This window comes from Lipotes vexillifer, unplaced genomic scaffold, assembly GCF_000442215.2.
Source record: "Lipotes vexillifer unplaced genomic scaffold, Lipotes_vexillifer_v1.1 scaffold159, whole genome shotgun sequence".
In the NCBI taxonomy this organism is placed as follows: domain Eukaryota; kingdom Metazoa; phylum Chordata; class Mammalia; order Artiodactyla; family Lipotidae; genus Lipotes; species Lipotes vexillifer.
Window position 1 is genome coordinate 3,697,293 of NW_006770589.1, and position 27,123 is coordinate 3,724,415.

Here is a 27,123-nt window from a genome sequence, read left to right on the forward strand (position 1 = left end):
CAAATCCCCATATGCCTCTGTTATCCTGTCTCTATCAGTTTAGTCAAGGTCATTATTCATGCCACAAGTTGGATTGTAAGACATTCCTCTTGCTGTGTTCTGTTGTTTGGAGGTTTTGCATTATTTTTGCAAATGCCTGCATATAATTGAATGAGGTGATTTTAAAAATTGCTTTCACTTTTAGAAAATATTTTTTCTACTTAAAATTTCTAAATTGCAGACATAACACTTCTTTTATTTACCTCATAGGCTAGTGATTTCAGTGATATGTCGAACTGGCCAACACCAAGTGAATTAATGAACACTGAAGTGAGTATTGTTTTAAGACTTCTTTTTTTTTTTTAAAAAAAAATAAAGGGAAGGTATTCTCATTTTAACGTGCTGGATTTACTTTACTTCAAATTTAGAGAATTGCATTAATAAAATACCCATTTTTCAGATACCTTGATTTCATTCATCACATTGCCTTCATCTGGTTGTATTCTCAGGACCACACATTTGGAAAGGATGGGGTACCATGCTGTCAGCTTCACGTAATGCCTACAAATAGATTACTTTTTAATGTGTCTAAGTGAAGCCCATTTTGTGTTTCAGAATGTATTCTATATATGTTTTCTTTGAGTTACAGTCTTTTCAATGTGTTGAGGTCCTAACTCTTTATATACACATGCATATATATGCATATATATCATATCAAGAGATGTTCAGTAAATGGATTTTTAATTTATCTATGAAAGAAGTTCTAAAAGATGTTCTGGGATATTCTATCAAAAAGTCTTTTTAGAGAAGTAGCATATATGGTATCTGGTTACATGGTTTCATTTGACACTGTACATCTTACTATTTGTAATTTGTGCAGAATTATTGGTGTGTAGTTTAAACAACATATAAAGCAGCTTAGTTGTATAAATGACATAATAAGCTGCACATATATCAAGTGTACAGTCTGATACGCTTTGACCTATGAAACCTTTGCCACAAACAAGATAATGAACTTAATTTGTAATTCTTCCTGTCACATTCCACCCCCTCACCCCATCATCCCAGACAACCACTGATAAGCTTTCTGTCACTTAGTTAATTTGCATTTTCTACAGTTTTTTTGTTTTTTATTGGAGTATAGTTGACTTACAATGCATTTTCTACAGTTTTATGTAAGTGGAGTCATACAGGATGCATTCTTTTTTTTTTCTGGCTTTCATTTAGCTTAATTATTTTGAGATTTATTTATGTTATACGTATTAGTAGTTCATTCCTTCTTATTTTCTGGGTAGTACTCCATTGTATGGATATAACGCTGTCCATTCACCTATTGGTGGACATTTGTGTTGATTCCAGTTTTGGGCTATTAAGAATAAAGCTGCTATATCAGGACTTCCCTGGTGGTGCTGTGGTTAAGAATCCGCCTGCCAATGCAGGGGACACGGGTTCGAGCCCTGGTCCGGGAAGATCCCACATGCCGCGGAGCAACTAAGCCTGTGCGCCACAACTACTGAGCCTGCGCTCTAGAGCCTGCGTGCCACAACTACTGAAGCCCGCGCACCTAGAGTCCATGCTCCACAGCAAGAGAAGCCACCGCAATGAGCCACCGTGCACCACAACAGAGTAGCCTCCGCTCACCACAATTAGAGAAAACCCGCGTGCAGCAATGAAGATACAATGCAGTCAAAAATAAATTTATAAAAAAAAAAATAAAGCTTCTATATAAACATTTATGTACAAAATTTTGCATGGAATAATGCTTTTGTTTTTCTTGGGAGTAGAATGGTTAGATTTTATGGTAGCTATTTATTTAACTTTTAAATATTCCACCAGCAGTGTATGAGAATTCTAGTTATTCTGTAGCCTCACTAATACTCTATGTGGTCAGCCTTTTAATTTTAGTCAGTCTAGTAGGTGTATAGTGGTATCACACTATAGTTTTTAATTTGCATTTTTCTAATGATGTCAAGCACATTTTCATGTACATTTGTCATCACTATATCTTTTTGATGAAGTGTCTGTTCAACTCTAGCCCACATTTCAATTGTTTTCTTGTTACTGCACTGTAGAGTTCATTATATATTTTAGATACAAGTCCTTTTATCAAATACTTAGCAAATATTTTCTTCCAGTTTTTCAAATGACTTTTAACAGTGTCTTTTGTAAAGTAGTTTTTTATTTTTGATAAAAGTTGTCATTCTTCTTGTAATATTTAGGTAAGGTGTTACCACAGATTTTTGGATATGTTAGTGAAAATGTTCATGAAAATTATTTCATTCAGAAAACCTTTTTGCAGTGTCAGAGTGTCATCAGCCTAGGAAATAAGAAGCCACAAAACAGAAAAGAAAGAGAAGACAAGGTTGAAAAGAGAAGTAACAGTGAAAGCAAAGAAAGCCGGGAAACAAAATTAGATGGTCCTGGTGAAAATGTCAGTGAGGATGAGGCTCAGTCAAGTAATCAACGAAAGAAAGGTTAGTTTGTTTACATCTTCATTTTGATTTTTAAGTTTTTGAAGAGAGTTGTAGTAATGAAGAATTGTATTTAATCAGTTGATTCCTGGTAGTCACCAGTTAGTAGTTTGGATTTCTTCAGGATACCATCTACAATGGTAACTGATTTTCTTTTGTAGCATTTCTGAACTATGAGACTTTCCTCTCTATGTTTGACTTGTATTTTATGTAAGAATGGATTTAAATTCCACCTATAGAGGTGGGTGTAGATATATTCTTGGAAAGTTGTATGGTAACTATTGTTTTTTAAATCTGCATTGGAACGGCTCCCTTTTTTTCAGGAAATTTTGAGAAAATATTTTTCTGAGACAAAATTGAGAACAATCTTGGTCAACTCTTTTTCCTCATTGCATTCCCCCATTACTCTTTGAAGGAAAAAAATACTGTCTTTACATCTTTTTCCATATTCTTTTGGGAACTTCTCATGTGTCTAGGGACAGATTATGATTTAATTGGTAAAAGCATATTCTCATTCAGTGTTCTGAGTCTCAATAAAAGTGTCTTCAGGGGTTTTTAGGCAGAAAAGTTCTTTAAACTGTCAGAAGGTCAGTAGCTGAGGCAAAGTGAACTCTGGGGAGAGGGCAGGGGGTGCTATTTGAGAGGTAGAAAAGGGCCTTGTTATTCAGGGCTTTGGTAACTTGGAATTGGTATTTTAAGTGCTGTGGGAAGCCACTGAAGCATTTTAATTCTTGGAGGTGATGGGGCACGGGAGGGGACATTTCATGATGAAGTAGTTGCCAGCCAACTTCTTTAACAATGGAGCTAACAGCCTACCATGTACTGAGCACTTACTTGAATTTTTTTTTTTTGATGACTATTATAACCCTTAGCAGCAGAGTAATCATGAGGCTCACTCGATATAGTATGCCAAGGGTAATTGCTCAGAAGTGGTGGCAGTAGGACAACCATGTGGTTGTTACAAAAAATTTCCCCATTTCTTGAATGCTTAATCACTTACCTTTTTCATGCTCCTTTGATACATAAGTAGTCTTTTTGACTGTCTAGAAGTCATACAGGTAGCAAGACCTATCCTGCTTTAAAATTTGTCTTCCTTGTTAGTTGCTTCAATTAAAACTGATTAGCCAACACTAAAATGCGGGTGTTTGTAGTTAAAGTAATTTTATATAATCGGGTCATGAATTGACTCTCCTTAGAGCACACATGTTTATCTTTAAGTGCTTATTTATGCCCAAAGTATCCCATTGATAGAATTTACAGTATAGACTTTAAGGAGTTTTTAGATTCTTTCATATTCTCTTTTCCTTATCTGTCTGTAGTTTGCAGTATTAGTAGGAAATTAGTACACTAATATTCCCTTAATTACTTTGATAGTTTTTCCTTTGCCCATGAGTCTTTTTGTTTTAGTTGAAATATATAGTGGGCAGAAGACTGAACATTTTGGAACCTTAACTATGGAATTCATGAATAGGTAACCTTCAGAATTTCACTATACTAAATAAAACAATTAATTACACTATCATTTAGTCAACAAGAAGCTTTAAATTGCTTGTATCTCTTAAGTTAGGAAAATGTGTAGTAGCTATACAAAGGTTTATCAAATGCAGTTAGACAGATTTTATACTTTATTTTGAAAAAGCTCTTTCATTTGTAGTGATGCTGGATAATTAATATTTGAGGCAGTGATTTGAAACTAAAAGTGTTTTGAATCACTGGTCAAACAGTTATCAGGTATACCCTGTTCTAAAGCCTAAGTATCAAGTATTAGATGGAAGTAGTGTATACACGTAATATTTTTTATGGCTTATTTGTCAGAATTAAACAGAAGAGTGTGCATTTCACTTAAAAGCAAAAGAATTCCAGTGATACTCTATCACTGGCTTTTCACTTGAGTTTTAGAAACTTATTATTTGCCCAAACAAGTTTATTAAAGAGCTGGGGGAGCAGAAGAAAATCATTTTGGTACTCTACAAGTAATCCCTTTAAGGACAAATTAAGTCTTTCATTTATTTAATTAAAATTCAGAGTCCTTTCACAATTGCAAAGCTTTAATGAAAAAGGTGCATTGTCATTAAATGATTTTATTTTGTTTTCTTCAAGCTAATAAGCACAAGTGGGTACCACTCCACTTAGATGATGTAAGACCAGACAGTCAAGAAAGACCAGGGTCCCGGAATAGCTCAAGATGTCAACCTGAAGCAAATAAATCACATAACAATAGGAGAAATGACACACGAAGTAAGTAACATTCTAAGAGAAAAATGACTAATCTAGCCTTAATCTTACTATTTTAATAACCATGTATAGTATAAACTATTTGAGAGTAAGTTGCAGACATTGTGCCCCTTTAACCCTAAATACCTTCAGAGTATGTATTGTAAGATCAGTAATACACTGTGAGTATCCACAGGCAGAATTTCTCAATAATGCCCTTTACAGTTTTTTTTCTCCTCTTTTCTGGGATCTAATCTGTGATCACACATTGCGTTTAGTTGTCTCTGTTAGTCTGGAATAATTCTTCTGCTTTTGTCTTTCATGACGTTGATTTTTTTCTGAAGGCTATAGGACAGTAATGTGGTAGCTATACTTATACCTTTGGGTTTTCTGATGTTTCCTCATGATTGGATTTGGGTTATAAATTTTTGGCAGGAATACTGAAAAAGTTAAATGGTTTTCTTTGTAGTGTATAACTTGAAAACACATGTGGTATTGATTTATCTTATTATTGGTGATATTAACTTTGAGCGCTTGGTTAAGATGAGGTACTCCAGGTTTCTTTATTGTAAAGATACCCTTTTTCCCTTGGTAATTAACATGTAATTTGTGGAGAGAGACTTTGAGACTGTGGGAATACCCATTTTTTCATCAGACTTTTCATATGAGCTTCAGTTTCCATTGGTGATTTTTATTCTTGCCTGATTATTACCATGATGGTTGCAAATGCTGAATAGGTAATCTTCAGAATTTCACTATACTAGTATTTGTCTTACTGCATCATTCTTTCTATATTTATTAGCTGGCATCCCACTGTAAAGAACAACTTCCTATTATCAGTGTGGACTGAAGGCTTCTTATGTTTTCAGTGGTTGAAATTGTTATCATGATTGTTTAATTTGATACTCAAATTGTCCCAGAGTTGGCTAGTGGGAGCCTCTTCTGGGTGGTTTCTGGATCATTCTTTAAAAAGTCAACTTTACTGAGTTAATAATTATATATATTAAAGTACACTGAAATTACTGTCAAGTCCCCTAACCATGAGTCTACTTTCTGTCAGATTTGATTTATCTTTTCAAAATTTCATATAAACTGAACTGTGTAATATAAATTATATCCTCTTGTGTTCTTTTGCTCAGCATAGTGATTTTCACATTCATCAGTGTTGTTCCATATATCAGTAGTTTCTACCTCTTTATTGCATAATAGTTTTCTATTGAATGGATATTCTCCTTTATCCATTCATCTTGGTGACTATTTGGCTTGTTACCAGTTTTTGCCTGTTATGAGTAATGCCTCCATGAACGTTTGTGTACAGACCTTTGTGTGGGCATATGTCTTAGATTCTTGGGTAAACATCTAGGAGTGGATTGCTAGGTGGTATGGTAAACGTGTGTGTGTGTGTGTATATTTTTGCTGTGCCATGCAGCATGCGGGATCTTAGTTCCCCGACTAAGGATTGAACCCATGCCCCCTGCAGTGAAAGCGTGGAGTTGTAACCACTGGACTGCCAAGGAAGTCCCCGGTAAATGTATATTTAATGTAATAAGAAATTGCCAAATGTTTCTTTTTTTTTTTAATTAATTAATTTATTTTATTTTTGGCTGTGTTGGGTCTTCATTTCTGCGCACAGGCTTTCTTCAGTTGCGGATATGGGGGCTACTCTTTGTTTTGGTCCGCAGGCTTCTCATGGAGGTGGCTTCGCTTTGTTGCGGAGCACGGGCTCTAGGCGTGCCAGCTTCAGTAGTTGTGGTACGTGGACTCAGTAGTTGTGGCTTGTGGGCTGTATAGCGCAGACTCAGTAGTGGTGGCACACGGGCGTAGTTGCTCTGTGGCATGTGGGATCTTCCCAGACCAGGGCTCGAACCTGTGTCCCCTGCATTGGCAGACGGATTCTTAACCACTGTGCCACCAGGGAAGTTCCACCAATGTTTCTTTCCTTTGCTACATGTTAGGTCATATGTCTTGTGGAATTTCCCATATTTTGGATTTGGCTAAATGCTTTATCGTGATACTCCTTAACATGTTCCTTTGTCTTTTCTAAGTGTAACTGGCAATAATAACTAGAGGTTTGGTTAAGATCCAGTTTATTTTTGTTTTGGTTTTGGTAGGAATATTTCATAGTGTGTTTGTGTCACAGCAGTAGGAATAAAATGTCTGGGTGTCTTACTTTCAGATTGTGTTGCGGTTGAGTTGGTTCAGGTCTTGTTAGCCTTATCCATCCATCATAAAGTGTCCCATCAGGGACTTCCCTGGTGGCTCAGTGGTTAAGAATCTGCCTCCCAATGCAGGGGACACGGGTTCGAGCCCTGGTCCGGAAAGATCCCACATGCCGTGGAGCAGCTAAGCCCGTGCGCCACAACTACTGAGCCTGTGCTCTAGAGCCCATGAGCCATAACTACTGAGCCTGCGTGCCGCAACTGAAGCCCGCGTGCCACCACTGAAGCCCACATGCCGCAACTGAAGCCCTCATGCCTAGAGCCCGTGCTCCGCAACAAGAGAAGCCACCACAATGAGAAGCCCGCACACTGCAATGAAGAGTAGCCCCTAGAGAAAGCCCATGCACAGCAACAAAGACCCAACACAGGCAAAAATAAGTAAATAAAATTAATTAATTAAAAAAAAATCATTCCCCAGATAACATTATTTCATCAGGGTTTGTTCAAGTTTCAGAAAGAGGAGGACAGGAGGATATGTGGAAGCAGTTGGCTGAGCATTTGTGTTTTTTGTTTGTTTGGTTTTTTTTTGGCCACCCCACGCAGCTTGTGGGATCTTAGTTCCCCGAGCAGGGATTGAACGCATGCCCTCGGCAGTGAAAGTGTTGAGTCCTAACCACTGGACTGCCAGGGAATTCCCTGAGCATTTGCTTTTATAGTTTTCTACTGAAATCTTTTAAGTCTGATAATTTTTAAGGCATATTGTCCTGTGAAAGCATTGTGCAGTGAGTCCCTGTCTAATCACCATCCAGAGTTAGTCACTCTGCTATCTTTAATTCATCCATCTGCTGAATCATTTGAAAGTACCTTGCAGATATCGTGACACTTCAGCACTGATGTCCCAAGAAAATGCAGCATCTAAGAAAATCAACACTAATTCATTATATCATCTAAAATCTAGTCAATGGTTATATTTACTCAATTGTCCACAAAATATGACTTTAAAATTCTAAAACTTGCTACTGGTATCTAGTGAGTAGAGACCAAGGATAATGCTAAACATCCTACAGTACCCAGGACAGCCTCCACACTAAAGAGTTATCTGGCTCAAAATGTCAGTTATGCCATGGTTGAAAAACCCTGGTCTCTGGGGTATACATACCTTTACTTATTTGATTGTGTCCAATTGTTTTTCAAAATTGAAATGTACTTGTTTTTATTCCAGCATTATACAAAAGTTCTGTCTTGGTCAACATTTGCTATTGGGAATTCCCTGGCGGTCCAGTGGTTGAGACTCTGTGCTTCCACTGCAGGACTGCAGAGGGTACAGGTTTGATCTCGATCCTTGGTCGGGGAACTAGGATCCTTCATGCTACAAAGTACAGCCAAAAAAGAAAAAACAAAACAGAAAAATAAAACAAAAAAATATTGATATTATGGGACCTTAAAATGTTTTTCAGACTGGGACAGATAAAAAAATACTCTTTCATTGTCTTAATTTGCATTTCTCAAGGCCACTGAGGCTGAGCACTGTTTTTTTATTGTCTATTTGCATTTCCTTGTTTGCCCTGCCAGTTTTTTAATGATTTTTTCCTATTTGGTTGCGGGTGTGTGTGTGTGTGTGTGTGTGTGTGTCCGTCCGTCCGAGAGAGAGAGGATGCACAAGGGCATGAGACATTTGTATGAGTTCTATATGTATTCTGGATATAATTGCTATATTGTGCTGCAGATATCTTCTCCCAGTTTTCATTTCCTTTTTTCTTAAAAAGAAATGTCTTACTTAAATAGAAATACCCTTTCCTTAAAAAAATTCCTATTTGTGAAAATAAGTATTATTGTGAAAAGAAGTTTTTTTTAGGAGTTTTATATAGTACAAAACTCAGTTGTCTTGGAACTTGTTAAATTTTTAACAGTACAGTTTTAGCAAATGATCTCGTTATCTTTTTAGTATGTTACTTATCAGAATATCTTCTTTATATGTCAATATATAAGATGTCTTGTATGCCAGAGACATATTGACAAATTCCTATGGAATCTCTTAAGTTTGTATCTTTCTGAAGAATGACTGGTTACTAATAACTAGTTACAAAGTGGGGAGGGGTGGTTACCACGTTTTCATAAAGATAATCATGTTTTCATAGTTTCAAATTGGAATGTATAAAAATATTGTTATTTTAAAAAAGGTTGGAGGCGTGAAAGAGAAAAGAGAGATGATCAAGATGAAGTTTCCAGTGTGAGAAGTGAGGGTGGTAATATCCGAGGTACCTTTAGAGGCCGAGGAAGAAGCCGAGGACGGGGAAGAGGACGAGGCAGAGGAAATCCTCGATGTGAGACTTGATTTTTTGTTTTGTTAAATTAGATGAACACTGAAAAAAGTGTGCAAGTCGTCTGTTTTTCCCACTATCGCATATACTGTTTTAACTGATTTTACGTGTCTGATAATAAAGATGGTTTTGTATTTGTTTGTTACCCCTTGAGATACTTCACTTTGGATTTTTCTTTATAGTAACTATTTCTTTTTTTTTGTTTTTCAATCTGTGATCATTTTTCTTTTTCTTTATTACATCAAGTGAACTTTGATTATTCATATGATTATCAAGAACATGGTGAAAGGACTGGTCAGCCATTTCAAACAGAACTTAATACCAGTATGATGTATTACTATGATGATGGTACAGGCGTACAGGTGTATCCTGTGGAAGAAGCATTGCTTAAAGAGTATATTAAACGCCAAATGTAAGTCAATCAGACTTAAAGAGATGGGTCAGGAAAATCCATTGCAATATCAAACTTTAACATCACTGATAATATAACATTTTCTAAGCTGTTTATTAGTAAAATTAGAACATGTTAATAGTATTTTATATTTTGTTTCTAGGAAATGTTAGTAGAGCATGTATAAAGTATTTTAAAAAATTTATTTTTGGTTCATGTTGTTATTTATATAAGACTCCTTTCTCTCTTGAGGTACTTCTCTGCTTAAAGGATATTAGTTAAAATGTCACGGCATAATATGAATGATTAAATATAAGAATATAAAACTACTTCATATGTTTGAAATTGAACAAGTGAAATTTAGCTTATTTGCAAATAAATGTTTATATTAAAATTTGCAAATGAACATAAATGGCAAAAAATGGTGATATCTTCTGAATTTTATAACAGTTGGTTTCAGAATCATAAGTTTGTTTTTTAACTTCTAAGTTCTCTTTCTTTGTGACACATATTCAAAGGAGACTACCTAATCTTTTTTAGTTTTAGTCTTTTTATTTTAGTTCTTGTAGTAGTTGCTTTCTGAATATTGAGCTTGAAGTTTAGGAGAATATTAGTTTGTTGTATTATCTTTAAGCAAAAAATAACCCCTCTGCCTGTTAGTATTGTGTAGGATGTTTTGCATATTTACATAGTGTGTTTATATAGTGGTGAGAAAAGTGTTTCCAAGTGATGTGCCTAACTAATTTACTGAAATTTGAACCTCTTTTTATCCTTATAAAGGGGAGGAAAAAGGCTATTTTTGAAAAGGCATAAGCATTTTTAGTTTTATTTATTTATTAGTTTTTTGGCTTTGTTGGGTCTTCGTTGCTGCACCCAAGCTTTCTCTTGTTGTGGTGATCAGGGGCTACTCTTTGTTGCGGTAGGAGGGCTTCTCATTGTGGTAGCTTCTCTTGTTGCGGAGCACAGGCTCTAGGTGCGTGGGCTTCAGTAGTTGTGGCACGCGGGCTCAGTAGTTGTGGCTCGTGGGTTCTACAGCACAGGCTTCACAGTTGTGGCGCACAGGCTTAGTTCTCCGCAGCATGTGGGATCTTCCTGGACCAGGGCTCGAACCTGTGTCCCCTGCATTGGCAGGCAGATTCTTAACCACTGCACCACCAGGGAAGCCCCATAATCATTTTTAAAACATCCACCTTTATTTTAAAAAGAAAATGGACCCTAGTCCAGTAATAGAAAATAATATATTCATCAGCATCAACCAGGCATCTTCCTGGGATGCCTTCATGGTGGATTTGATTGGCTTACAATATGAAGCAACTTGTTTATTTTATTCTTGCTTCTTTTGTTACAGTTGATGCAAACAATGAAGAAAAGGGCCTTTTTATGGGCAGAAAGTGCCTGGCATGTGGCTATCAACCTCAAAACACTATTCCTGTCTTCCTTTGTAACTCTTGCTGCCAGGTCCCTTCTGAGACCTGACAGTGGACATGCAACTCCATGTCAGGATAATCGGCCTCCAGTGTGCTCATACAAGTGAGGGAGGAGCATAGCTACTTCAGTGTTGACAAAATTTCTGATCATGCAGTGTAGAATCCAGAGCTTCTAAGGTAGGACATGATAATGTCCCCTAGGACACTGAACAAAGTATCAGACATGGCATTGGGCATGACTCCTTTTTTTGTTATTATTTAGCAGCAGAGTTTTTGGCAGATACTAGAGCACCAGGTTTAGAATGGCTCTTCACTGTTACTGTTCTCTGATTAGTGGACATCTGGATTTGAGGAGTCATGCTTTTGACTTTGTGTCTTTAAGGTTTCTCAAACATAGATAAGCTTATTCATTAGGGTTTGGATTTTCCTCTTTGAGAAGTTACTGAAAAACTTCTTGTACTTCAGGAATATTATGCTAAATATTTTGAAGTAAGAGGCTTAACTGTATTATGGATGGTTGAGTTCTTAAAATCATTTTAACTGAAAATGTATGTTAATAATTTGACATTTTTGATATCAGGATATTAAAAATGGAAGATCTTGATTATTTTTAACTGGGCAGTCTCTTGGCATTCAGATTTAGACACAAGTATGTTTGCAGCCCGTTAGAAGTTTTAAAAAGTGTATACTATAGGTAATAGTGATTTATGGATTTATTTAGATACTGTGTTTCTCACAGAGTACTAGGTTAAAAAGGAATCTTACTAATTATTCAGAGAAGTTTTTGTCTAAGAACACTTTTGTGTTTAAATCAGATGTCTTAATGTCTGAAAATTTCAAATTTATGCGTATGTATTATGTGCCTACTGCATTTTAGCCACTGTGAAAGGGCTTTTGAAGTGTAACAGAAAGCAGAACAGATGTATTATGTGCCCACCACATGCCAGGCACTGTGAAAAGGGCTTTTGAGGCATAACAAAAATCAAAATGTTAATTTCTTCAAGACTTCAATTATTTTCTTTAGCGTTTAAGAAGAGTAAATGATTTATTAGTGTTACTGCGACGTCAGTTGAATTTCACTGATCTAAGGGAGCTTTGCACTTTGATAGTTGGATAAATATCAGAGTATAAAGAAGCAACTTGGGTATTTACATTTCTAAAATAAGACATTTTTCCCACCCAGTGAAAGGTAGCTCAAAGCCAGTTTTCAGTTGTAGGTGATTATTTCTTCAAAGTTAGAATTTGACCTGAATAATTCAAGGGTATCTTGAGTTACCCAGTCTTACTCCTAAATATATGAGCTGGTGTGCTTTCTTATCATTTGCCACCCTTCTTTGAAAACTTGTTCTGTGATTTGGAAACAGTATAGGATTTTTAAACTGTAAGCCATATCATTTGATGTCCTGTATTTCTTTTGTATTATTCTTTTCTACATTTCCCCCTATTTATCCTCTTCTGTTTTTCTAGAATCTTGTTCTCGTTTTTTTTATATGCAGGCTGTAATTTAAATATGTGTTTCTCAAATGCCATTATTATATGTATTCTTCATATTATCTTTATATCTTGGAACTTGTAGTCGTTGATGATACAGTTTGTTCATTTACACTTCTCTCTATACTTTCCTAGAGAGAAGACAGAAGATTAAGGTGTATAAGTTGCTTCTGTATTTTTTTTTGCCCATATATATACCTCATGGTGTTGCAGATATTCTTTGTTTAACTGTATTCCGTTCCCTTTTTTTTTTTTTTTTTTTTTGCGGTCCGCAGGCCTCTCACTGTTGTGGCCTCTCCCGTTGCGGAGCACAGGCTCCGGACGCGCAGGGCCAGCGGCCATGGCTCACGGGCCCAGCCGCTCCGCAGCATGTGGGATCCTCCCGGACCGGGGCACGAACCCGCGTCCCCTGCATCGGCAGGCGGACCCCCAACCACTGCACCACCAGGGAAGCCCTTCCATTCACTTTTAACGTCTTTTATAGTTTGCCTCTAGAAGGGGGGAGATAGTGAACCATTCAAATATAAAATTGTGTGCATCTGTGCCCACATATTCACTCAGTTTTTACTAAGCATTGTGCTGAATGCTAGGGTTCAGAAGTATTAAACAATGTCAGTACCCTGCCAATTTAGAAAACAAACTACTCGGTAAACTTGACAAAGAATACTTCCAATATACCATTATTTTCAGTGATGGGAAAAAGTTGGAAGGCAGTCTGTTGATGTGTTTAGCTTTGTTATTTAAATGAAGCAAGTTCAAGTAGCTTTGAAATGAAATTTTTCACTTAATTGACTCATTAAAAAGTTAATTATTGAACTGTTTTAAAGTATGGTTAATTGTTTATACCTGGGTAAAGCTGATCTAACAAAGAAGTACGTTTTTGGGAAGATAGTATTCTAAATTTCTTTCTACCTGTGTAAGAGAAATTACTAACAGTAGGGTTTTGTTGTTATTATATTTACCCTATGTATGTTGCATTAAATGTATATAATGTTATTAATAAATCAAAATAGTTTTATAACAATTGATATTATAAGCCATAGGCATTTTAATATTCTGTTGAATACATTGATGAAATTTATATTTACTTCTTTATTTCTTTTTTCAGTGAATATTACTTCAGTATAGAAAACTTGGAACGGGACTTCTTTCTTAGGAGAATGATGGATGAGCAAGGTTTCTTGCCTATTTCCCTGATTGCTGGTTTCCACCGTGTTCAGGCTCTCACTACAAACCTTAATCTCATTTTAGAGGTAATTTTTCATACACAAAAACAGTCTGTACTTTAGTTATGCTGTGAACCTAAAACTGCTCTAAAAAATAAAGTCTATTAAACAATTCTAAGGAAAAAGCAAAAACAATCTGTAGTTACCTAAGGCTTAGACTATATCTCAAGGTTTTTTTGCCATTTTATAAAACCCAAATAAATGTCTGACCCCTCAAAGGATTACTTAATGATGTTTCCACCTATTTTTAACCTGATTCTTCTTAGATGGGTTGAACCCCAACACAAACTTGAACACTCTAGGGTGTTCTTGGTCCTTTTAGTCTTCAGGTTGCTGTAAAATAGCATGTATTAAATTATTAAATTAAAATTTAAATTAAATTAAAATTTAAATTTTGAGAATTTTTCCTGTATAAAGAGGGCTAATTTAAAATAGGCTTTCTAGTTGTGTTCTTTTTTTTGTTTTTAATAAATTTATTTTATTTATTTAGTTTTGGCTGCACTGGGTCTTTGTTGCTGTGCGCGGGCTTTCTCTAGTTGCGGCGAGTGAGGGCTACTCTTCGTTGTGGTACGTGGGCTTCCCATTGTAGTAGCTTCTCTTGTTGTGGAGCACGGGCTCTAGGCATGCGGGCTTCAGTAGTTGTAGCACACGGGCTCAGTAGCTGTGGCTCACAGGCTCTAGAGCACAGGCTCAGTAGTTGTGGCGCACGGGCTTAGTTGCTCCGTGGCATGTGGGATCTTCCCGGACCAGAGCTTGAACCCGTGTCCCCTGCATTGGCAGGTGGATTCTTAACCACTGTGACACCAGGGAAGCCCGGGAAAGGATATTTAAAAAAAAAAACAAAAAAACTTGCGTTACCATTATGGTTAGCATTATTAATACATAGTGACTGATTTTTTATTTTGTAGAGTTTATTTATTTAATTTTGGCTGCGTTGGGTCTTCGCTGCTCTGCATGGGCTTCCTCTAGTTGCGGTGAGCAGGAGCTACTCTTTGTTGTGGTGCGTGGGCTTCTCATTGCGGTGGCTTCTCTTGTTGAGGAGAATGGGCTCTAGGTACAGGGGCTTTGGTAGCTGTGACACACAGACTCTAGAGCGCAGACTTAGTAATTGTGGTGCACAGGCTTAGTTGCTCCGCGGCACGCGGGATCTTCCCACACCAGGGCTCGAACCCGTGCCCCCTGCACTGGCAGGTTGACTCTTAACCACTGCGCCACCAGCGAAGTCCCCACAGTGACTGATTTACAGTAAGAAATAATACTACTGTGAAACATAGAAACACATAAGCATAGTGATTTAGAATAGCATAGGTCTGAATTCACTTAACATTCATTATGTACCTACCACTTATTACAGTGGGAAAGATGTCTTTTTTTCCCTTAAGAAGGTAAGGCTTCATTAGGCTTTGCAGTATAAACATACTGATTTAGAGCATGGACTATAGAACCTGCATACATATCCTCCTAGCTCTGTGACTTCAGGCAGTGTCCTGAGACTTCTGTAAAGTGGAAATTGTTACAACAATACATACTTCATAGGGTTGTTATGAGTATGAAATGTGTAATGGCAGTGTCTGGCGTACACAGTAAGCTCTAAATAAGAATTTGCTGTTACTGTTAGTCTTCAAGGATATCCTTCTGTTGATTACTCCTTTTATCTTCATTTCATTTCTACCAGCCTTTTCCTATATGTATTTGAATATGCTTAAGTCTTAACTGTCTTGAAAAAACTATCAAAAGAAGCAAAATATATTTTAGCTAACATGAATATGTGACTGTTGTGAACATTATTATTGTACATATTTTTGGATGGACATATGCACTTATTTTTCTGTGAAATTGATGGGTAACAGGTTATGTGCGTGTGTGTGTGTGTGTGTGTATTTGTGTGTATACAAACATATATATATATATGAGCTTACCTTTGTAAATACTGCTAAACGTTTTTCCAAGATATTGAACCAATTAAAACTACTGCTGTTCAGAGTCTGACTTGCTTCACATACCAACGAACACTGTTGGTGGTCTTTTTCCAAAACATTTTGAAAAACTTAAGCCCGTAGCAAAATTTTAAGGTGATTTTTCTTTTTCTTTTTCTTTTTACAATTCAGGTGTAAATAACATGATGTAAAATGCGGGGCTACTAGGTATTCATTTCGAGTTTTGAAAATTGTATAAGCCTGCTCCAAACAAGATATAGTTAATTACTCTAAAAACTTCCTTAGTGGCCCTTTGCAGTCAGTCCCCCATCCCCTCACCCTTTGCCCCGCCAAACCAAAGCACTTTTCTGATTCTGTTGCCAGAGATTTATTTTGTCTTTTCTTTACATTTGTGTAAATAGAGTTCTTCTGTCTCCTGGCTCTTTCATCTGTAGTTTTTGAAATTCATCCATGTTGTTGCAAGATCTGGATGCTTGGTATACTGCTTTGCTACTGGGGTGTCATTGCTTCTAGAACATTCAGTGGACAAATCTATGAAAATACATTAAAAAAATACACATATCAGCAACTCAAACCCTTTACTGTAAGATTCTTCCTTATTTCCTTCATTCCATATTTCAGACTCTCTTCTCTTTCAGTGAGTATCCTGATTCCCATCAAAAGAGTTTGTTTTTAAATAATTTTAATACTAATTTTAAAGTAATGTCCAGTTACAGAAAATATACTTACTTGAGAAGTAAGTATGATACTAATATTAAGGGCATACAAATGTAAGATACTTAAAGTAATACATATAATGTGTTCTCCAACTAAAATATAGCGAGTTTTAATCTTTATAAGTTAACAGTTTGTATGTTGAGTTTTTATATTTGTACTTTTTCTAGTTTTCTAAAGGTGTAAGTATCCTTGAATTTCAGGGAAGATTCAGATCAGTAAGGATGTAATTTTTATTTGGAAGAAATTTTGTTCTAGTTTTATTTTATCCTTAAATTACAGCAAGCTGTTTTTCTTTTTTTTTCTTTTTTTTTTTTTTTGCGGTACGCGGGCCTCTCCGGCCTCTCCCGCCGTGGAGCACAGGCTCCAGACGCGAAGGCTCAGCGGCCATGGCTCACGGGCCCAGCCGCTCTGCGGCTGGACCGGGGCACAAGCCCATGTTCCCTGCATCGGCAGGCGGTCTCTCCCAGCCGCTCCATGGCATGTGGGATCTTCCCGGACCGGGGCTCGAAACCGTGTTCCCTGCATCGGCAGGCGGTCTCTCAACCACTGCGCCACCAGGGAAGCCCCAGCAAGCTATTTTTCAGAGCCACCATATCCTAGTGGCTGAGGGTTCTCGTGTTGGACAGATAATAAATGGTTTGAGTCTTGGTATTACCTCATACTATTGCCTCATACTAAGTCCATAACCTTTATCAAGTTACTTTATTTCTTTGAGCCTCAATTTCCTCATCTGTGAAACCTACTTTACACTTACAAGGTATTATGAGGAATCTCTGCATGTGTGTGTTTATTATTCAGTAATGGTGGTATTTATTACAATAATTAAATATAATGCCTAAATTTTATTTGGTGATATTATATTAAGGGAAAACTAAAGGAAATAAGAGCAGAAAAAATTGTCAATAAAAATTTATAGTAGTTTGCTTCAAGTTGATGCAATACTCCTTAATTGAAAATTTGTTTTTCACAATTAGAATAATTTGCTACATGTTAAATCAGGATATTTGTTACTTTACAGGGGCAAATTATTTTAAAATCTGTTCTGTTCATGGATATTCTGAGAAATATAACATTAACTGTAATACCCTGTGCTGATTTCAGACTTAAAAAATGTTTAGGTTATTAGAAGTATAGGAGGTACAATTAAATTTTTTGAATGAATGTTCTTTAATAACTCAAAATTCCTATTTATAGGCACTGAAAGATAGCACAGAAGTGGAAATTATGGACGAGAAAATGAGAAAAAAGATAGAACCAGAAAAATGGCCAATTCCGGGCCCTCCTCCACGTAGTGTGCCACAAACAGACTTCTCTCAACTGATTGATTGCCCAGAGTTTGTACCAGGCCAAGCCTTTGGTTCACATACAGGTAACAGCTTTTCTTCTAAAGCAAACAGCATAACAGTGGGCTATTTAGTCCAATTTACCTTTCCTTTTTAAAGTTTATATAGATTCAATAGAAAATTAAAGATAACCCAGTGACTTATGATGCTTTAAATTCTATTCATATTGCCTCCCGCAGAAAGTTATAAATTAAATAGGGATTTAAGAATTATGGGAGGAGCTCTGCTCTATTTATTCTTAACTTATTTGTCTACTTTGTCACATGTGGAGTTTCTACCTATCTTCTTAAATTTACTAAATGATTATAGATGTATTCTGCCAGTTTTCCCCTCGTAAGATTGGAATAGTGTAAAAGTCTTATACTCAAGAGTGGGGGTAGCCTTCCTTTAATTTTTTTCTTATGTGCTTCAACTTTGTCTTGAAATGACAAGATGACCTATATTCTAAATCAGAATTGGGGATCTCTTATGAAGTTATTGTAATTATATATTAAGGAATTGGTGGTATTTAGAATTTCCAAAAATTGCTTTAATGTTAAGAATTTTTTCCTGGATCATTTTTAAGACATTCCCTCTTGGGAAAAAATATGTGTGCTTAAACTTTTTTCAGTCAGGGTGATGATCTACTGATGCTCTTGGATGTCATTTGATCGGAATATGCAGAGGAATAGGTGACTCACTGAAATATCATTATAAACATTGGAACAAATCGTCTGCAGAAATGAAAGCGACCAGACTTCTGTGCAAGAATGTCTACTCCCAACTCCTGTGGAGGAGGTTGGGCCAACACTACAGTGGAGATAAACACCTTTGTGATGATGATGAAAGACAGACCAGAGGACTGCTGTTGTTTTTATAAGAGCTGCCCATTTGTTTGTAATTAGCCTGGGCTGTATGTGCTACCTTTTTTCACGGTGGGAAAGTTAATTATCATTCTGGAAATATTGCAAGATTCTGTCTTTTCCTTCCAGACTTATGTACTTGTGTCCAGATCAATAAAGCAGAAATAGAGAGGCTTGAGTGGAATTTCTCAGATTGTTAGGTCCTTTGCTATTTGATTTGCTCTTCACAGTATAGTGTACATTGTATAATTCACGTGTTGTTGTAGTGTTTCGCATGGACTATAAGATTTATTAATTTGGACACTAAGGGATAAGAAACTTAAACGAATGAGGGTTTTTTTTTTTACTCTTCAGAATGTATTTTTGATATACCAGTGTAGAGACCTCCCATCAATAAAGCACTGATGGACAGTCTCACATATTTTTATTTAGTGTTTCTTTGATTGTCAGCCCTCTGTGCCTCTACACCTAGCAAGCAACTTGGGCAGGTGTTTTAAAAGTTGAAGAACTTCAAGTGACATTTTTTAGGTTTTTTTTAAAAAAGAATACAATGTCTGATGGTAAGTTAGATTAAGTTATTGTGTAAACTTGGTCCAAGATGACATTTTTAACCGTCTTATGAAGAGGCATTCGGTCAGTTGTTAAATTGAAAATACTTTTTCCACAGGGTAGCTAAGATAGGTCAGTCAAGTTGGTGATGCCTGTCCATTAACCATTTATGCATTATTAATAAAATTACAAGAATAAAATCACAATGTTTGTACATTTTTGTGTTTTTTTAAAAAAATATATATACTCATTTACATGCACATACATATTGCCTGAACGAACTTTTTGGCCAACCCAATATAAGCACATGTATTGTGAATATTGTGAAACATACAGCTTCATGGTAGAAACATTATTCAAGCTTAAAGAGCAATTAGAGATGATTATATCATAAACTTAAGTAGGTATTTAAAAATTCAATTTCTATGTTAAAAATACTAGATACTCATTTCTCTACCTTGTGCCAGATACTGTTCTAATCGTGTATACATGAACTATACATACTAATTTAGCTAATTCTCCCAGTTACTAGTGGTGGTTCCTAGTCTACTTTTTATGCCTTTTTTTTTTTTTTTTTTTTTGGGGTACGCGGGCTTCTCATTGTTGTGGCCTCTCCCGTCGTGGAGCACAGGCTCTGGACACGCAGGCTCAGCGGCCATGGCTCACGGGGCCCAGCCGCCCAGCGGCATGTGGGATCCTCCCGGACCGGGGCACGAACCCGTGTCCCATGCATCGGCAGGCGGACTCTCAACCACTGCGCCACCAGGGAAGCCCCCTAGTCTACTTTTAAAGCTTTATTTACTGCATGAACAGAGATGATTCATAGTATTAGGAATAGGGTTCTCTAGAGTTAATGTTTTTTTCATTCCTATAACTTCAGTATTAATACTGGCAGCCCAAACCTTTTCACTCGTACTAATTTTTTGGATCAATTGATGACATGTACCATTAAGTTGTAGAGCAGCAGTGTCCAATAGAAATATTACATTTTCCACACATGTAATCCTAATAATTTTTAATAGCGTTAAAAGCTGTAAAACAAATGAAATTAATTTTAATATACCCAAATATTATGACATTAATATAAAAATTATGGACCAATGTTATTTTTGTACCAAGTGTTTGAAATCTGCTGTGTATTTTACACTTATCCTGAGCACATTTCAGCGCTAGCCACTTCTCAAGTGCTTTGTAGCTCCACAAGGCTAGTGGCTATTGTATTGAACAGTGCGGTTTTAGAGCGTTTTCTGTTATGAATCATTATACTTCTTTTTAAAGCAATATAGTAATCTGGTGGTTGAAGCCTGGATCTGTGTGTCCATGGAGAAGATAATAAATCCATCTGATTCTCGTATGTAGTAGATGAAAGTAAAATCTTGGAATGCTCTCTCAAACTCACTCCTGGAATGTGCCTTTGCATTTTCATTTAGTAAGTTAGAAGGACTGTTGGTGTTCATTTATTTCAACTTTCTCTCTGTAGTATTCAGCTTTGCAATATTTTCAGGGAATTGGCTTTGAGGAGTAAATAATGTTTAGAAGTTTACAGTATAAATTTGTTTTTAAAACACTTTTTGTCCAAAGCAAGTTCATATTGCATTATAACTTAAATATTCTTCACTTCTGAAAAAAAATTTATAAAGGAATTGATTTGTATTTTATAGAGCATATAATTACTTTGATTAAAAGTGTGGAGAAAGGCATTTTTAATTCCAGCAGAGTTGTAAAATGTTTTGTTATTACCAGGGCATTGCACTTTAATGACGTGACATTCTAGTCTTCACAGTATTCACTGCGAGCCAAGGGCCAAACTGCATTTAGGTAAACCTTGTTAGGCAAAGGAGATGAGAAAGGTATGAGTATTGGCCGCCTTAGTATAGATCCTAGCAGAACAATGAAGGGTTGATTTTGCCTTGAATAAAATACGAATTTTATTTGCTTAGTAGCATTTAAGATTCCCTAATTTCATTACAATTAATGAATCTAAGGTTTCACAGAGAATTGACTCCCAAATAGATGTATTGTCATAATTAGTAAGTGACTTGCATTGATATTCTTGAGACGTTTGAATGAATGTGTCTGCATAAGGGTTGATAACATTCCTGTTATTATTCATTGGCTTCACTTGAATACATCTTACAAACCCCTTTGGGTTTGAAAATCATTGAAAGATTATAATTGAGATTGATTTATCATGCTTTTGTGAAGAAAGAAAACGCCCAAGTAAAGAAAAAATGTTTAAGAAAACCATTATTTTAACTATAGAACTAACTTAAAATTTTAGAGTCTGCCCCAAATTCTCCAAGAATTGGAAGTCCACTGAGCCTAAAGAAAAACACTGAAACAAGTAATCTTCAAGCAATGTCTAGAGGTTTGTCTGCCAGTTTGCCTGACTTGGACTCAGAACCTTGGATAGAAGTAAAAAAGGGACATTGTCCATCCCCAGTGAAATTGAAGGTAAGTTGTTATGACCCAAGTGAAGTGTGATATAGCTTATTTAGAAATTTAAAAAAAACATTTATTTATTTATTTTTGTCTGTGTTGGGTCTTCGTTGCTGTGTGTGGGCTTTCTCTCGTTGTGTTGAGTGGGGGCTACTCTTTGTTGCGGGGCACGGGCTTCTCAATGTGGTGACTTCTCTTGTTGTGGAGCCCGGGCTAGGGCTAGGCGCGTGGGCTAGCATGTGGGCTAGTGCGTGGGCTAGGCGCGTGGGCTCAGTAGTTGTGGCTTGCAGGCTCTAGAGCACAGGCTCAATCGTTGTGGTGCATGGGCTTAGTTGCTCTGCGGCCTGTGGGATCTTCCCAGACCAGGGCTCAAACCCGTGTCCCCTGCATTGGCAGGTGGATTCTTAACCACTGCGCCAGCAGGGAAGTCCGAAGTGTGATATATTCTGAGTGGAGTGTAAGACCACTGTTTTTGAGGTACATATATAAATTTGGAAAAGTTTTAAGAAAAATGGTAAGAATTGGAACCATTGCCCTTCAGTAAAGCTTATGGGTTACTAAGTAGTTGAAAATAAATAATATTGTATCATTTTTTAAAATTTATCTTATTTCTGAATATAAGAATATTTTGCTTTAACCTTTTTTACTTGAAATTAGTTTATATTTGAATAATATTTCAGTTTTTTTGTGTGCTTTTTTTTTGGTACGCGGGCCTCTCACTGTTCTGGCCTCTCCTGCTGCGGAGCACAGGCTATGGACGCGCAGGCTCAGCGGCCACGGCTCACGGGCCCAGCCACTCCGCGGCATGTGGGATCTTCCCAGACCGGAGCACGAACCCGTGTCCCCTGCATCGGCAGGCAGATTCTCAACCACTGCGCCACCAGGGAAGCCCCCCTATTTTGATTGCTGTCACACAGTCCTTTCCTGCTCTTTGTACCTACCATCTCAAAACTTTTTAGGACCCCAGTGGATCAATGGTGTCTGCCTTCCCTGTAGCCTTCCTTTTTTTTTTTTTTTTTAAATAATATTTATTTATTTAGGCTGTGCCGGGTCTTAGGTGCGGCATACAGAATCTTCATTGCAGCATGTGGGATCTTTTTAATTGCAGCATGTGTGCTTTTTAGTTGCGGCATGTGAACTCTTAGTTGCAGCATGCGTGTGGGATCTAGTTCCCGAACCAGGGATCAAACCTGGGCTCCCTGCATTGAGAGTGCGGAGTCTTACCCACTAGACCACCAGGGAAGTCCCAGCCTTCCTTGATATGGGTTTTAGATTTCTATTTCCTCTAGTCATGTATATTATTAATACAATCCCATTTGCTTTCTGCTTTCCAGAAAATTATAAAAATTTCTGATCTTCTGATAGTTATACTTGTTTTCTTATTGGCAAAGTATGGTATTAATATAATTGTGAGGTAAAAAGCGTTGAGACTAGGGAAGATCATTGAATCTGGAAGTCAGAAGACCCTGGTTGTTCTGGGAATTCCCAGTGGTTAGGGCTCTGTGCTTCCACTGCAAGGGGTGTGGGTTCAATCCCTGGTTGGGGAAGTAGGATCCCGCATGACATGCAGCACGGCCAAAAAAAAGAAAAAGTCCATGGTTGTTCTAGTCCGGACTAATTCTGCAATTGTGGACAAACAGCATCACATCTCTAGGCCTTTTTTTCCCCTCATCTGTAAAACAAGTTGGTACTAAGGACCATTCTAACTCTAAAGGAGTCTTATAATCCTTCTTTTTTCAGCTTTGTGGGTTTTTTAAATCTTAAACTGATTGTTTAGCAGTTACTTTATATTTATTGGCCTGGAATAATACTGGTATGATTTTCTTTTACAGTTTGACTGCTAACCTAGTTATTGAGCATACAGTTTTGTTTTGTTTTGGTTTTTGGAGTACGTGGACCTCTCACTGTTGTGGCCTCTCCTGTTGTGGAGCACAGGCTCCGGATGCGCAGGCTCAGCGGCCATGGCTGGGCCCAGCCACTCCGCGGCATGTGGGATCTTCCCGAACCGGGACACAAACCCGTGTCCCCTGCATCGGCAGGCACTCTCAATCACTGCGCCACCAGGGAAGCCCGAGCATACAGTTTTGATATTACTTACATTAACATTGTTATGTGACATTTATTGTAAAAGTGATAACAATGTTTTTATATAAAATACCAATTTCTTCCTTCAGGAATCACCACCTCTACCTGAAGAGGCATCAAATCAACTGTATCTTCCAGATGAACAAGAACAAGAAGAACTTGATTTTTTATTTGATGAAGAGATGGAACAAATAGAAGGGCGAAAAAACACATTTACTGATTGGTCTGATAATGATTCAGATTATGATATTGATGACCAGGATTTAAACAAGATTTTGATTGTAACTCAGACACCACCTTACATGAGAAAACATCCTGGAGGAGATCGAACAGGCAACCACATGTCTCGGGCAAAAATTACACCTGAACTTGCTAAAGTTATCAATGATGGCTTATATTATTATGAGCAGGATTTGTGGATGGAAGAAGATGAAAACAAACACACAGCTGTAAAGGTAATTGTTTCTGACCAACATCTTTCTGTTGATACTGTGTTTTGATTGCACGTTGCTGCTTATGTTTTCCTAAAGTTGAGGGTTTATTTATGAAATTTTGAATATAAATAAATTATATTTAATTTGAAAAATTCCTGGAAATATATCTGATATTCACAACCTGAAAAATTATTTTATTAAAATGACAGTGACATAAGTACTTTAATTACAAAAATAAATATTAACACTCACTGATTAAAAACTTTTTTCAGGTGAAAATAATAAGAAGGCCTTTTCTCATAAGAAGGAATAAAATCTAAAGTCATGGGCAGGCTTAGTTTATATGCTCTTTCCTTTCCTGGCTATAATCACCCTAGCTATGTGAGCAGGGCTTCACAAAGGAGTTACTTTTGTTGCCCCTTGTGTCCTTCTCACCTTATTCTGCAGTGCATGTTCTGTGGTTGTAGAACTGGTTGTTGACAAGTATAGAAGATTAAACTGGCTGATTGTCTCTCCTTGTCCAGTCATAACTTTGTTGCTGGGAGTGGTGTTTGAAACCTTGTTCCAATTTTTTATCTTCTTGCATTTCACCGCACCTCCGGGTACCTATCCCAGTTATTAAGGTACAGTAAGAGAGTGCCAGAGTAGTCTACTGGCTATCTGCATTCCTTTTATATGACTTTTAATGGTATAGATAGGAATTAAAAAGGATCTTTTTCTGCCATTAAATTGATCAGAACCCCCCCAAATTAAATATTTGTTTTGGGGATGGAATAATGAGGGAAGAGTTGTATAAGTATAATATGCCAACTAGGAAAGAGATCTTGGTCAGAAATACAGTTCTAGAAAGGAAAGCCAGCCAACTCGTGGTTGGAAAAAAAGGGGCTGTCTGTCTGTGTAGCTCCATAGCATCAATAAGTGTGCTTTCCTTCTTGAGTCTTCATTTCTTTTCTTCTGGACTTTCTCCATCACTGCTTTTACCCTCTTCTCTAGCCCCTGCCTTTCTGGAGATCCTGCCTCAGGATATGGTAGCTTTTCAGTGACTTAGAGCCTGAGCAGTTCTCTCTGTCCTACTGCTATGGAAAGGAAGTGTGTTTTTATAAAGTTTCTTGGTTGAAAGTCTTTCCTTGTGTAAGGGTTGTTACTTTGTTTGTGATACTTAAATTCTATAAGTAACATCTAACTTAAATCCTTTTGGGAACAAAAAGAGATAGAAAATAAACTAATAATAGGTTAAAATTGCATTACCTCCATTCCCTATCCCTCTGCCCTACTTTGTTCTTCACCATCTACCATTCTGTATATTGCACTTACTTCTTTTCTGTTTCCATCTCATGAATGTAAGATCTATGAGGATAGGGATTTTTGTCTTATTTTGTACACTGCTGTATCTCCAGCTACAACAGTTCCTGGCACAAAGTAGTGCTCAATTCATATTTGTTAAAATGGATAAATGAATTACAGATGAAACATTATGAACTAACCAGGGGACCCTAACCTCTGTGTATAATATTGGTTCTGTGGGAAAATATTTTCAGAGTGTCAAATAACGAACTTTCAAGTCACCTTGAGAAACATATCCTGTTGATAGATGATTATTTGCTTTAAAGTGTAGACAACAATAATTAAATTTAATTAATTCATCTATTGCCTTAGCCATTAAATATTAGTCCAGGGAAAGTAATCTTGGCTATATGGCTCTTAAGCATTATGGGTCTGCTCGTAATTATGTCTTATCTGATCCCTATGTACACTCCTGTTACTTATTTCCTTTGTTTCTAATTCTGTGCTCAACATATAATTTCTCATTAGAATTGTACTTTTTCTGAGAGTCTGTTTAGAGGGAGAGGAATCAATTATTTAATATATATTAAACTCCTACTGTGTGTGTGACACTGCGTTAGGTCCTGGGCGTGGAAGGGGAAGATAACAGTAGGATCTCTTCATGCCTGGTTCTTACAAATAATTGGGGTGATAGACATTAAAATAAGCTGCAGTAAGTACTTGGTCACAAATTATGATAAGTGTGAAAAGTACAAGATGCTATTGGATTAGGATATAAGGGAATGCCTGTGAGAAAGTCACAGTTATAGTGAGATAGGAACTATGAGTAAGAATGAACCATGCAAATAACAGATAAACCATATTCTAGGAAAAGGGACTGGCAGGTGTAAGGATCTGAGATGGGTAAGAATTTGGTATATTTGAGGAACTGAATAAAGATCTGTTGATAGTATTTATGTAAGAGAACAGTTATAGGTATATAGATATGCATCTGATCGTAGAAGGTAACGTGGGCCATGTTAAATAGTTTGGAACTTACCTAAAGTTCAGATGCAGTACCTTGAAGAATTTTATACAGGCCAACAGGATGTGATCTAATTTTTATTTTTAAAGTATCACTAGTTACTATGGCAGAGAACGGATTAGATGGGGACAAGAGTGGCAGAAGAAATCCAGTTGGGAGGCTATTAAAGTAGTCCAGGAGATGTATGTTGGTAATTTAAGATAAATTGGTAGCAGAGGAAATGTAGAATTTAGAAGACCCAGGTCTGAGTCCTGAGGAGTGATCATTTAGGAGTTGTATAGGAAACTGGTGTGGAAGCCAAACACTGTCTTCAAGAGGAAAGAATAATCAGATGTGTCAGAAGCTGGACAGATTGAGTTTAGGTATAAATGAAAAAAATGCCAAATTGGTAGGGTTGTTTGTTGATCATTTCTGACTTTGTAAAGGAAGTTTTGCTGAATCCAGAAGCTGTGTTGAACTGTACCAAAGAGTAGGTGTAGGCCTTCTGTTTCTGACATGTCCTTATTACTGAAGACAACTAAAATGGCCTTTTAATAAATGAGAAAATATCTACTTAAAATCCTTGAAGATCTACAAGGTAAGTTATTATCAGAATAAAACCATAGAGAAGTAGAGTGTTGAAACTAGTTTTGCCTGGGAGACCATTTTGGAATTTGGGTAGTTCAGCTTTGCAAAAGCCACCCAAAATATAGGGGTAAAAGACAAACCCATGGCCTAGTCAAATTCAGGGATTCCAACAGTAGTCCTTTTCCCATTGATTTGGTACCTAAGGAAAATACCCTAGGGAAAG

General features: G+C 36.9%; 1 protein-coding gene across 1 annotated transcript in view; it reads left to right on the forward strand.

Annotated features, from left to right (window-relative positions):
- Window positions 1–267: 267 nt before the first annotated feature.
- The window catches only part of LARP1B (La ribonucleoprotein 1B), a 112,310-nt gene continuing 85,454 nt past the window's right edge, over window positions 268–27,123 (forward strand). The window contains 9 exon segments of the mRNA XM_007446260.1: window positions 268–309; window positions 2,279–2,453; window positions 4,551–4,688; window positions 9,004–9,147; window positions 9,391–9,556; window positions 13,562–13,706; window positions 17,528–17,702; window positions 21,349–21,521; window positions 23,681–24,046. Coding sequence (XP_007446322.1) covers window positions 268–309; window positions 2,279–2,453; window positions 4,551–4,688; window positions 9,004–9,147; window positions 9,391–9,556; window positions 13,562–13,706; window positions 17,528–17,702; window positions 21,349–21,521; window positions 23,681–24,046 — 1,524 coding nt within the window.